The following is a 14,190-nucleotide window of genomic DNA, read 5'->3' on the forward strand; positions in this document are numbered from 1 at the left end:
TCCCCCATTTTTCTACTCATCCATCCATAAACTAGACAAAGGGGAGTGTAGTCCTTATGGCTTTCCCAATCCCATTGTCACCCCTCATAAGCTACATTTTTATACAACCGTCTTCAAGATTCATGGGTTCTGGGTTGTAGTTTGATAGTTTCAGGTGTCTACCGCCAGCTACCCCAATTCATTAGAACCTAAAAAGGGTTATCTATATTGTGCATAAGGGTGCCCACCAGAGTGACCTCTCGGCTCCTTTTGGAATCTCTCTGCCACTGAAGCTTATTTCATTTCCTTTCATTTCCCCCTTTTGGTCAAGAAGATAATTATGAACAATTTTAAAAATGATGGTAGTGAAGAGCTTCTTGTGCATTTTTGAGTGAGTAAATTTTGGTGGCAATCTTATTTTATTAATAAGATGATTGAAAGTGTCATCTTTAGAATTGCCCTTGCTTACTAATTTTATATTACACTTGCTAACTTAGATTTTTATGTTCTTTAGGATACAATTCCTTGTTTATTAAAGTTGACTTTTATAGGATACAGAAAAAAATCTGGAAAGTTTGGCAGCACATACAAACTTTTCAATGTTGATGAAATTTTTGAGAATGTAGTTGTAAGCCTGTTGGTGTTTCTTTCTAGTGAGAAGCAGCTAGAATGTTTGCTGACACACTGCATTAAGGTGCCAATGCTTGTCCTGGACCCAGCCCTGCCGACCAATATCACACTAAAGGACCTGCCATCTCTTTATCCTTCTTTTCATTCTGCCAGTGACATATTCAATGTTGCAAAACCAAAAAACCCTTCTACTAATGTCTCAGTTGTCGTTTTCGACAGTGCAAAGGATGGTAAGATCTTTTTTTATTGATATTTTAAAATCACGTTATCATTGGATGTTTGAATTACAAAATTCAGAAATGATTTAATGTTAAAGAACTGTCACTAAGGCTGATAAATTAAAAATGTTTAGAGAGAAGCAAAAGAGCTGCCCTTGCCTCAGAAAGAGAATGCATATATTTTACTCTGTATAGTACATATATCTTTCTGTGTTGTGGTAAGGATCTTAAATCTGGCATTCACAGTTACCTCAGTCTCTTGCCTTTGAGTTATTCTAGAGGCTTATTTTTTCAAATAATTAATATTTATTTATTTTATCCAGTATATTAATGTTAGATATAGGCATGCAATAAAAATTTGTAGATAATTATTTTAATATCATTTCATGGTCTATTTGTGGAGAAAATACCCCATACATACCTAAAATCTAGAATTACAGAGAGATGCTGCTGGGCAAATGACAGCATCTTCACCCCATCCTGCTGTAGATATCAGAATTTTTTCACTAATTCCTTGCATTTGGTGAGATAATAAACACAGAGCCAGAATCTAAATAACAGTCAAGTGGCTCAAGTTTATAGGGGGTTGCTGAAGTATAATATAAACCTTTTTGAAAGAGCAAGGATATTTACCTGGTGGAATCTGCACTCTGTGCATTGATACCAAGTGGAATTGGTAGGATTTTTTTTTAATCTTTTTTTTCTGTTTTATTGCGATATATTCACACACCTCACAAATCATATGAAGTATACAATAGCTGGCTCGCAGTATCGTCACATAGTTGTACATACAACCCCATGATCAATTTTAGAACATTTTCATTGCTCCAGAAAATATATAAAAATAAAAAAGAAAGCCCAAATCCTCCCATACCATTTATCCCTCTATTATTGACCCATAATATTGATGTAGTACATTTGTTACTATTCATGAAAGAGTATTAAAATATTACCAGCTATAGTCCATAGTTCGCAATAGGTACATTTTTTTCCCATGTATCCCTCTATTATTAACTTCTTGTATTAGTATCATACATTTGTTCTAGTTCACGAAGGAACTTTTTTTATTTGTACAGTTGATTACAGATGTTGTCCGCCACCAGATTCACTGTGTTATACATTGCCAAGATTCACTGCGTTGTACTGTGTTTTAATCTTCATCTTTCCTTCTGGTGACATACATGACTCTAAACTTTCCCCTTTCCACCTTTCAGCACTGTTAATTTCTTTCACAATAACTGCTACCACCACTTCTATCCCTTTCCAAACATTTAAGTTCACTCTTATCAAAACATTCTGCACATATTAAGCAACTACTTCCCATTCTTTAGCCTCATTCTCTATCCTGGTAATCTATAGTCCATATTTTATGTCTATGAGTTTACATTTTATAATTCATTCGTATCAGTGAGGTCATCCAATGTTTGTCCTTTTTTGTCTGTCTTATTTCACTTAACGTAATATCCTCAAGGTTCATCCGTGTTGTCGCATGCTTCAGAACTTCACTCCTTCTTACTGCTGAATAATGTTCCATCATATGTATATACCACATTTTGTTTCTCCGTTCATCTGTTGATGGACACTTGGGTTGTTTCCATCTTTTGGCAATTGTGAATAATGCAGTTCTGAACATCAATGTGCAAATGTCTGTTCAAGTCCCTGCTTTCAGATCTTCTGGGTATATACCGAGTAGTGGGATTGCCAGGTCATAAGGCAGCTCGATACTTAGCCTCTGGAGGAACCACCAAACCATCCTTCACAGTGGCTGTACCATTTTACATTCCCACCAGCAGTGAATAATTTCCAATTTCTCTACATCCTTTCCAACACTTGTAGTTTCCTGTTTGTTTAATAGTGGCCATTCTAGTAGGTGTGAGATATCTCATTGTGATTTTGATTTGCACTTCCCTAATAGCTAGTGAAGCTGAGCATCTTTTCATGTGCTTTTTAGCCATCTGTATTTCCTCTTTTCAAAAATGCCTATTCATGTTTTTTGCCCATTTTTTAATTGGGTTGTTTGAGTTTTTATTGTTGAATTGTAGGATTTCTTTATGTATTCTGGATATTAAACCCTTATCAGATATGTGGTTTCCAAATATTTTCTCCCATTGACTCATGCCTTTTCACCCTTTTAACAAAGTCCTTTGAAGTGCTGAGATAGTTCATTTTGAGGAGATCCCATTTACCTATTTTTTCTTTTGTTGCTTGTGTAAAGTCGAAGAAACTACCACCTATCTCTAGATCTTGGAGATGTTTCCCTATGTTTTCTTCTAGGAGTTTTATGGTACTGGTTCTTATATTTAGATCTTTGATTCATTTTGAGTTAATTTTTGTAAAGGTTGTGAGATAGGGGTCTTCTTTGGAGGCTTATTTTTCTGCCATGTAACTCTTAGGTGCAATGTTATTTTCCGCACATTAGATGGAGCATACCTGAAGCATTCATACTTTACACTCTAAAACATCTGGTTATATAGTTTTCCTGGCCAGATAGTAGAATTAATATTGTAATTCCTGACAGAACTGCACCCACACCCTTAGAGATCCATCTTCCCTCTTGGCCACTCAGCTGCTGAGGTCCACGCCTGCTTCTCTTGCTCTAGCCTCTGAACTGCATTCATTCTTCCTCTGTATTGAACGTCTCTACTTGGAGCCTCTAAGTCATGTACTCAAGTAAAATGAAAATGGTGATGTTCCTGTTTACAACATTAAGTCTTTTTCTCAATTTCCCAGTTTGTCAATGCCATATCCCTCAGCCTAAATCTTTGGAACTATTTTTTGACCCATTCTTTTTTTTTTTTTTTAAATGCAGAACAAATAATAATCTAATCCCATCTCTTGCTTTTGTTTTTGCAAATCATTCTTAGATTCTTATGTCTCTGACTCATCTCGTTTCCTCTATACCTGATGAGTAATTCCCTCATGCATGCCCAATAACCGGCTCCTCCCTGCTCTGTCTGACTGTAGAGTTCTTCTTCAGGCTGTCTAGCACAGAACTGTCAAATAAATCTGAAAACTCTGATTTTTATCAGTTTACTCCCTTTCTGAAGAGAATAATATGCTAGTATATTTATTTGCTTTTTACATGGATATATAAACTCTTCTTCCTGTTTTTCAGGATTCAGCTTTAATGGCCTTGGTTTTGCCCATCGATCTTTGCATCCCTGCCCTCCCTCCTGTCTCATCAAAGCTATCGGTGGCTTCTCACTAGATGGTGCTGGGCCTTTGCTTCTGCTTTTGTGTCTCCCTGGATCTCCCATTCCTCCCCCTCTCCCAGGCTTTCTTTTCTTTCCAGCACCATCTCAATTTCTGTCTTCTTCCCAAAGCTTCTCAGACTAGCACATCCACAATGATTTTATTTTAGTTTTACTTCGTGCATTCCTGTAGCACTTGTAATCTAACTCATAACTTAGCGTTCGATAGTACAGGAACTTACAGTGTCTCGTGTAATTTCTTTATTGAGCATACACCTTATCATTCCCCAATTTATGTCCTGAACAATGCCTGGCATATTTCTGGCTCACTGGTACTTAAGTTATTTTTAATTTGAAAGGAAATTGTAACCTTTCCAAGGAAAAGTATTTTCTCCTTTACACTATATAGATCTGTTCCTACTGACTATTTTGTATTAAAAAAACATGTTTTTCTAACTTATATTTTAAATATATTAAGGAAAGTATTCCATAAAGGAATAATCTTTCACAAATTATAAAAAATTATCTGCTTTATTGGACTAAATATAGCTTTGTTTTTTTTTTTAAATTAAGTTTTCTTTAAAGTAAAGTACCCTGATAACATTTCACCAGAAAAGAAAAAGGAATGACATATGTAACAACTATAGCTCAGTTATAACTTCTAGGGAGAGAATTTTGGGTTTTCCTGTACTACTTTCATAGCATAGTAAAGACATAAAAGACTAAATTTTGACATAAAATCTGTATTAAACTATAGTCTTCCAAACACTGTGTTTGGATACCCACTTGGGTTTCTATTTGACTGTCCTTATTTATTAGGTCCATTTATTCAGTAAATATTTGTTGAGACATTGCTCTGAGTTGGTTATTGCTTTCAATACCAAAGAAACAACAGAGAAAAAAAAAAAAGGAAAAATTCCTGCCTTATGAAGCTTAAATTTCTGGTGGGTCACAAATTCACTCAGTATCATTCTTAATTATCTAGATCAGGGGTTGGCAAACTCTTTCTTAAAGGACCATATAGTATACATTTTAGGTTTGTGCACAGGGAGCAAAATGGCAGCCATTACAAAAGTACTTACATAACCATTTTAAATTAAGTCATTTAAAATTGTAAAAACTATTCTTAGCTCAGGGCCATGTAAAAACAGGCAGCTGCAGAAAAACATGTAGCCATATTTGATGCTTCATTTATTTCATTTAACCTCTGCCTAGGTAACTGTTGAGACGTATTGATTTATTTTTCTTTTGAAATGTATCCTTTCTCCCTCATTTGATTACACTGCCACTTCACTTACCTCATAGACTCTTAACAGCTGGATGGTACTTCAGAAATCACAGGATCCAACCTTGCAGCCTGGGCATGGGTCTCCTCAGCAACATCCCCACAAAATGTTTTTTCTAGTGAAGCTTGTAGCCTTGATTTATAGGAAATTGATTCCCCCCTGAGGGAATTCATTTTGCTTTGAGACTGCACTGACTTAGAAGGAAATAGAGCTGCTCCCTTATAACTTTCTCATGGTAGTTCCAGGTGTACCCCCTGTTGCCTCCCCCATGTGATGTTCTTTTCATTCTTGTCCATTTAGCTGGTCAGCATCCTTCTCAGAGTGTTCTCAAACTGAGCTTTCATTTTTATTACTTTTTAAGTGTTTCACTTGGAAGTCAACATTCCATTTCATTGTGGTTTAGTCTCTGCAGGTAGAAAAGGACTATTCATTCAACAAGTGTTTTTTAATACCTACTATGTGCTAGCTATTGTCTCAGAACTGAAGATACAGCAGCAAATAGATGAAAATCAGCTCTCATGGAGTTTACTTCTTAGTGGAGGGAGACCGACAATAAACACGACAGTGTTTAAACTATTTAGTTTGTAGAAGGCAAGTGCTATATAGAAAAATTGAACACGGGAAACAGGAGAGGAAATGTCAGTGGAAGGGGTTGCAATTCTAGATAGCGTAATAAAATCACTGAGAAGGTAATTTTGAGTGAAAATTTGAGGAAGGTGAGGGAGATAGTGAGACGAATGAGGAAAGAATGATCACGTAAGGTGGAGCAGTCACCCTGGGGCAGGAGTGTGTCTGGCAAGTATGAAGAAGAGTGAGGAGGCCAGTGTGGCTAAAATGGAGTAAGCAAGGGAGAGGGTTGCAGAAGATGAGCCCAGAGAAGTAATGGGGGGACCAAATCATGTGGGTCCTGGTAGCCCTGACCAGGACTCTGACCTTAAGCCAGAACATGATGAGGAGTCATTGGAGGGTTTTTAGTAGAGGAATAATGTGATCTGACTTATATTCCAAAAGGATCGATCTGGCTGCTGTGGCAGGAATAACTGTGGAGGTGCAAAAGTTGTGATTCAGCCAAGAGGAAAGGTGGCTTGGACCAGGGTGGTGCAGTGAAGGTGCTGAGAAGTGATTGGATTTTGGATGTTGGGGAAGATTACCTTTTTTGTTCTGATTATTTTGCTTCTGTTCAGAGGCATAAGAATGCAGTGGAAATACAGTATGGCCACAGCACATTGTTGACTCATTCTGAACTCAAGGTCAACTAAAACTCCTGAGTCTTTAAAAAATTTATACATGCTAATACTCTTTTAATTTATGCTCGTGTAGTTGGTTTTGGTACCAAGTTAAAGATCTTACCTTTAAGGTCTTTTTTTTTATTTTTTGAAAAATTTATTTTGCTAGATTTGACTCATTGCTACAAAAATTTGGGGTATTCTAATTCTGTTATGCAGGCTAATGGCTTCTCTGTTCACCTTTTTGTAAATACACAAATTTCACCAGCATGGCTTCTATAGCTTCCAAATCCTTGATCGGAGGGTTCAGCAAAACAGAATCCATGGCAAACCTCTAAAATCTCCCTCTAGGATGATTGTGGTTTCATAATTTCAACACCCTTCAGGCTGAATTGGTTAAATTATAATTCACCTAACTGAACATCCAACCTGTGTGTTTCTGTTATATCCATGGATATGACATGAGAGATTGTTAGCTATCTTGCTGAGATCACATACAAATATATATACACATCTGTTAGAATTCTCTGATCTACCAGTCCAGAACCTAGCACATCAATGGAAAAAGAGAGAGGGAAAGAAAGAGAGGTATATCTAATAAACTTATTTGCAATGAACTTGTAGTTTTAGTGCTCAATGCTTTTTTGAAGGATAAACAATATATTGCAAAGACTTTCTTTTCTCCAGTTCTCACCTACTATAATTTTATCATGTATTTGAGACTTTTGTCCAGCATTGACATATTTCTTGCCAAGCTGTAATTTTGCTGAACCTGCCTTCTGTGCCCATTTTGAAGCTCAAACTTGCAGCCTTCTGACCTGTCTCTTATTTTCCACAGTTCTTGAATGTCAGCAGCAAGTTTGGTGATCTCACTTTCCCCCATCACTTTAGAACTCTCTCCCAAATAGGCTGCATGTCCTCACTCTTCCTCCATTTGATCTGCTCTATTCAGAATTACCTTATGAATCCTAGGACGCCATTGTCATTGTGACTCTTAAGGAACCATAAAATCTCCAGTGGCACTGTGCTGTTAACTTAAATCCTCTGCCTGGCTTTCCAGAACCCCTTTGCCTGGTTACTGTTTTTCCTACTACTCACTTCTCCTGAATGTTTTGCCCTAGTTAAATCACTGTTTTAAAATTTTCTCTTCTCAAACTTGTCCATGTTTGCTCCTGCATCTGTGAATTTCCATCATTCATTTGTCTCCTCTGAGATCTAGCTAAAATGACACTGCTTCCATGAAGCATTCCACATTTCTGCTGCCCACATGAATCTCTCCTTTGTTATTATAAAATTTAACATTTAATTATACACCAATTTACCTTGTTTCCCTTTTATTGTATGTGTTAATTTTGTCTCCTCCAACCACCTGTTTTTGAGGCCCTTCACTATAGTACTTTAACGTCTCTGAATGCTTGCCCAGCGTCCTGCCAGGCATCTAATTACGTTTTCATTAAACATGTGTATTATTTATTGTAGTCGAAGATGCCCATGCTGGGATGTTTAAAGGAAACAGCAAACAGACAGTTTGGAGGGGCTATTTGGTATGTTATTTTAAATTTAACTGTATTTTTTCAGTAGGTAAAAATAAAAGTGTAATAAAGCTATTTTACTTTGAGAAGCTTTTTAATGTTTTCTTGTTCTTTAAGGCTAGCTTACTACCATTAATGAGTACTGATTTACATAATCTAGCCATTCTTGCTTTGAAGCTTGTAATAATGCAACAACAGATCTTTATTAGTCTTCTCAGCTGTAAGTTTTCATCAGCTACATCATACGGATAGTGAGTTGTGTTTTCTTCCTCTTCCCCTTCTTTTAGACAACAGATAAAGAAGTACCTGGGTTAGTGCTACTGCAAGATCTGGCTTTCCTGAGTGGATTTCCACCAACATTCAAAGAAACAAATCAACTAAAAACAAAATTACCAGAAAATCTTTCATCTAAAATAAAACTGGTAAGAGTATAGAAAATAGAGCACTCAGTGTGACATGTCTCATTTAATGTCACCCATTTTGTTCAAAGTGTATAGCGAACAATCATAAGAAGCAAAGAGGGTCTCTATTCTGCAGTAATATGTTGTTGTATAGGCAGCTCTTTCCTTATGAAAGGTCCCTACTCAGAACTTCTTTTCTCCTATTTTGGGCAAAATTCTAAGAGTCTTATTTGGTTTTCTGGTTTCCCAGATAGAAGCAGGATTTATTTGTTTAACAAATGAGCTCATACTATATGTCAGATGCTGTTATAGCTGCTGGGGATACAGAGGTGGAAATAACAAACAAAAACCATCATGAGACTTATAGCATAAGGAAGTGGAAGCGTGGAAGGAGTAGGTGGGAGAAATCATATGTGTATGTAGGAAGTAACTCCAGCATGCATGTTTACTAAATGTTCACTTCAAAAGGGAGTATGCTGCAGATATTTGGAAAGTTCAGTGTGAAACTCTCATTCACTAATAACTAGTTGAGGCATTAACGTATTTAGAATGCGTACTTTTAAACTTTCCAGGCTTGACCATCGGTGCCATTTGTTACATTGACCTTAGAGGCTGATCCATGACCTGCCTTTTCCTTAATGTTTATTGTTTTCAGAGCCATTTGCCTGATTGATTTAGGGCACAGTCCATGTGAGTGTGCTTTCTCTTTGACATTATGTCTATCTTTTGACATAAGACATGCCTGTCTTTTCTCTTAGAGTAGAGGGCATAAAATTCTTGGCTCAGAGTTTGTTAGCCTCTGGTCTTCTTGATTCTATAAGGAAATGCTCTTTAAGTTCTACCACTGGTCTTAGCTTATTTGAGACCTGATCGATTATATTTCTTAGTATTTTTTTTAATTTAATTTTATTGAGATATATTCACATATCATACAGTCATCCAAAGTGTACAATCAGTTGTTCACAGTACCATTATATAGTTGTGTATTCATCACCACAATTTTTGAACATTTTTGTTACTGCAAAAAAAAAAAAAAAGAAAAATTAAAGTTAAAAAAAAAAGACCCAAAACATCCCATGCCCCCATCACTTATTATTATTCATTTACTTTTTATCCCCGTTTTTCTGCTCGTCTGTCCATACACTGGATAAAGGGAGTGTGACCCACAGGTTTTCACAATTACACAGTCACACAGTGTAAGCTATATAGTTATACAGTAGTCTTCAAGAATCAAGGCTACTGGGTTGCTGTTCAGTAGTTTCAGGATTTCCTTCTAGCTATTCTAACACAATAAAGACTAAAAAGGGATCTCTATATAATGCATAAGAATAACCTCCGGAATGTCTTTTCAACTCTGAAATCTCTCAGCCACTGAAACTTTGGTTCATCCCCAGGAGTCATGTCCCATGTTGCTGGGAAAATTTACACCCCGGGAGTCATGTCCCGTCTAGGGGGGAGGACAGTGAGTTTACCTGCTGAGTTGGCTTAGAGAGAGAGGCCACATCTGAGCAACAAAAGAGGTTCTCTGGGGTGACTCGTAGGCACAATTATAAGTAGGCTTATCCTCTCATTTGCAGTAACAAGCTTCATAAGGGCAAGCTCCAAGATTGAGGGCTCAGCCTTCTAAATTGGTAGTCCCCAGTGCTTGTGAGAATATCAGCAATTCCCCAGCTGGGGAAGTTTAATATTTCCACATTTTCCCCAAGTCCCTCAAGGGGGCTTTGCAAGTACATTTTTATTTTCTGCCCAAATTACTCTGAGATGTATCAGGACTTCACACAAACCTATACAAGCCAACCAGGTCTCACTCCCTATTCAAAGTTCCATGTAATTATTGTGTTTCAATAAACTGACCATACACGTTCAACTATATAGTGTGCTACAGAAAATATAGGTTTTGCACCAAATAAACATCTCTTCTGTTGGTCTCACACAGAAATTAAAGTTTTAAAACCTTGTTCCTGGTATAATCATATAGTTATGCATTCACCACCACAGTCTATATGAGGACATTTCCATTTCTTCCACAAAGAAAGAGGAAGAGGAGAAAAAAGAAAGCAAAAATGATGACTAAAAAAAAAAAAAAAAGAAAAAGTGAAATAAAAATAAAATACAATAAAAAGTTCGGAGAATAACACCAATGCCAAAAGTCCTATACCTCTCCCTTATATTCCCCGCTTATAGACATTTAGCTTTGGTATATTGCCTTTGTTACAATTAATGGAAGCATATTACAAGGTACTGTTAACTGTAGACTCTGGTTTGCACTGATTGTATTTTTCCCCCAATACCATCTCATTTTCAACACATTGAAAGTTGACATTCATTTGTTCTTCCTCATGTAAAAACATTCTTATATTTGTACATTTAATCGCAATCATTGACCACTCTAGGTTTCAGGAAGTTATACAGTTCCAGTCTTTATTTTCTATCTTTCCTTCTGGTGTCATATCTACCCTAACCCTCCTCTTTCAATCATACTTGCAATCATCTTTGTTCAGTGCACTTACAATATTGTACTACCATCACACAGTATTGTGCTAACCATTTCTGGATCTATACAATTAGTCCTCTTGAACATTCTATATTCCTTCAGCATCAAATGTCCAATCTCTACCCTCTTTCTGTCTCCTGATATCTTCATTTCTACACTCTTCTCCAAACCTGTCTCCTGTATTTTCTGTCTGTCTGTAGCACTCCCTTTAGTATTTCTTGTAGAGGAGATCTCCTGTTCATAAACTCTCTCAGTGTGTGTTTATCTGTAAATATTTTAATCTCCCTCGTTTTTGAAGGACAGTGTTGCCAAATATAGGATTCTTGGTTGGCAGTTTTTCTCTTTCAGTATCCACTGCCTTCTTCCCTCCATGGTTTCTGCTGAGAGATCTGCACATAGTCTTCTCAAGCTTCCGACATATGTGATGAATTGCTTTTCTCCTGCTGCTTTCAGAATTCTCTCTTTGTCTTTGACATTTGACAATCTGATAACTGTCTTGGAGTAGGTCTATTTAGATCAATTCTATTTGTGGTACAGGGTGCTTCTTAGACTTGTAATTTTATGTCTTTAATAAGAGTTGGAAATTTTTCACTGATTATTTCCTTTATTATTCTTTCTGCCCCCTTTCCCTTCTCTTATCCTTCTGGGACACCTATAACATGTATATTCATGTGCTTCATGTTGTCATTCAGTTTCTTGAGACTCTGCTCATATTTTTCCATTCTTTTCCCTATCTGTTCTTTTGTATGCAGGATTTCAGATGTCCTGTCTTCTAGTTCACTGATCCTTTCTTCTGCCTCTCCAAGTCTGTTGTTGTGTGTCTACATTGTGTTTTTCATCTCTGCTATTGAGCCTTTCATTCCTATAAGTTCTGCCATTTTTTCAAGTTTACAAATTCTTCCTTATGGTCACCCAGTTTCTTCTTTATATTCTTCATCTCTTTTGTCACATTTTCTTTTGGCTCATTGATTTTATGTAGAAGATTTGTTTGAACACCTTTAATTAGTAGTTTCAACTCCTGAATTTCAGTTGAGGTATTAGTTTGTTCCTTTGACTGGGCCATATCTTCATGTTTCTGGTGTGGCTCATGATTTTTTGCTGTCTAGGCATCTGATTTTCTTGATTGGTTTATTCTGGAGGTTGTATTCTCTTTTTCTAGGGTTTTCTTGTTGGTTGTCTTTGATCTCTATCTTTTCTTTGTTTCTCTCGCTGGCCAGTTTTCAGATTGGCTCTGCCCCCCCGCCCCGGTCTTTACCCCAAAATCAGGTGCTCACCATGGCCTGCCACAGAGTTGGGAGGTAGGCACTTGGCACCCAGTTAGTTCACTGTGTGTGGTAATACAAATCTGCTTGCTTCCAGTGGTGCTGTGCTTTCTGCCAACCAGCAAGACCTGGGTTTGTTTTAGAGACATGCTTTAACGGTTGGGTCTTCCGTATTTCTCAGCCAAAATAGGGCCAGTTTTCCATACAGGGCATGTCAGCCAGCCCCTGCTGTGTTAAGAAAGTGTCTGGTGCATTTTTTAAAAAGGTTTTTCAATTCCCTTGCACCTCTCGGATTGTCCAGCAGATGGTGTTGTTCAGTAAGTTAATTGTCCTCAGAAGCTGCCTTGCCTCCCAGCACAGGCTGCATCTACACAGGTGAGCTGAAACTGTGGAATTCCTATGCCCTCAATTTGCCGACCAAAATCTGTCTTGATGTGGGGCTCTACCTGTGGCAGAGTACTCCTTCAGCTGACCCAGTACTCCTGCCATCCCCAAGGCAAGGAAACGGCTACTGGCTGCTGCTTCCCTCAAGGATGGGGGTAGGGCTTTCAGACCCAGGGCTGGAAACACAGTCTCGGTCCACTTTTTCTCAGTCTCTTTGTCCCTCACTGACTTGGGCCTTGAAAAGTCCTCCCCTGTCCCCAGGTCTTCTAACAGTTAGGGTATGTCTCACTGCTGGGAGAGATTTTGTAGTCTGTGTCCATGGTGGAAGGGTTCCCATTTGCTGATTCTGTGCCTTTCCCACACTGAACGCGAGTGAAGGGGAGGGGAGAGGACTGGCTGGTCCGAGATGGAAGATTCCTACCGGATATTCTTCTCTTTCTTCAATTCGACATTTGCAGGGTCCTTTTCAGGCTACATTCTCTTCCATAGTTTCAAACAATTCAGAATTGTCCTTTTTTACTTTGAATCTCTGGAGAGAAGTTTTCAGTAGCTGTTTACGTCACCATATTGATGACATCACCCTCTCTTCTTGTTTGCTAATGCTGCCTTTTCACAAAACACCAGAAATGGATTGGCTTTTATGAAAGGGGGTTTATTTGGTTACACAGTTACAGTCTTAAGGACATAAAGTGTCCAAGGTAACACATCAGCAATCGGGTACCTTCACTGGGGGATGGCCAGTGGTGTCCGGAAAACCTCTGTTAGCTGGGAAGCCATGTGGTTGGTGTCTGCTCCAAAGTTCTGGTTTGAAAATGGCTTTCTCCCAGGACATTCCTCTCTAGGCTGCAGTTCCTCAAAAATGTCACTCTTAGTTGCATTTAGGGTATTTGTCCTCTCTTAGCTTCTCAGGAGCAAGAGTCTGCTTTCAATGGCCGTCTTCAGACTGTCTCTCATCTGTAGCCCCTGCGCTTTCTTCAAAGTGTCCCTCTTGGCTGTAGCAGTTTGCTCCTTCTGTCTAATCTTTTATAGTGTGCCAGTAATTTAATTCAGACCTACCCTGAATGGGCGGGCCAACACCTCCATGGAAATTATCCAATCAGAGTCATCACCCACAGTTGGGTAAGGCGCATCTCCATGGAAACACTCAAAGAATTGCAATCTAATTAACACTGATAGGTCTGCCCACGCAAGATTACATCAAAGGTAATGGCGTTTGGGGGGACATAATACATTCAAACTGGCACACCCTCTATGTTTATTTTTATGATTTACCTTATTCTTACTTCATTCTCCTCTTGTATGTCATTTAGTAATTAGGGGTATGAAAGGGTAGGATGGAGGTAGTGGTGGTGGAGAGCAGTGATTGGGGAGTTCTTATTTAGTTCATATCTTGGCCATATTTTTTACATATCCCACCTCCAAGTTATCTTTAACTTGTTTTTCTCCATAAGTGTTTCAGTATTTTAAGATTCATTGTACAGTATTTTCTTTGTAGTACAGTGATAATATGAGAGACATTTATTCCCTTTTTTCACAGTTTCCCCCATAGCTTTTTCATGGTACCTGCAAATTGTCAGTGCCCAGCTA

General features: G+C 38.0%; 1 protein-coding gene across 2 annotated transcripts in view; it reads left to right on the forward strand.

Annotated features, from left to right (window-relative positions):
• The window catches only part of GNPTAB (N-acetylglucosamine-1-phosphate transferase subunits alpha and beta), an 89,887-nt gene that overhangs the window by 44,526 nt on the left and 31,171 nt on the right, over positions 1–14,190 (forward strand). For both annotated transcript variants that reach the window (XM_037846669.1, XM_037846670.1), the window contains 3 exons: positions 634–839; positions 8,010–8,074; positions 8,350–8,484. In XM_037846669.1, coding sequence (XP_037702597.1) covers positions 634–839; positions 8,010–8,074; positions 8,350–8,484 — 406 coding nt within the window. The remainder of the gene's footprint in view (positions 1–633; positions 840–8,009; positions 8,075–8,349; positions 8,485–14,190) is intronic.

Source organism: Choloepus didactylus, chromosome 8 (genome assembly GCF_015220235.1).
Source record: "Choloepus didactylus isolate mChoDid1 chromosome 8, mChoDid1.pri, whole genome shotgun sequence".
NCBI lineage: Eukaryota > Metazoa > Chordata > Mammalia > Pilosa > Megalonychidae > Choloepus > Choloepus didactylus.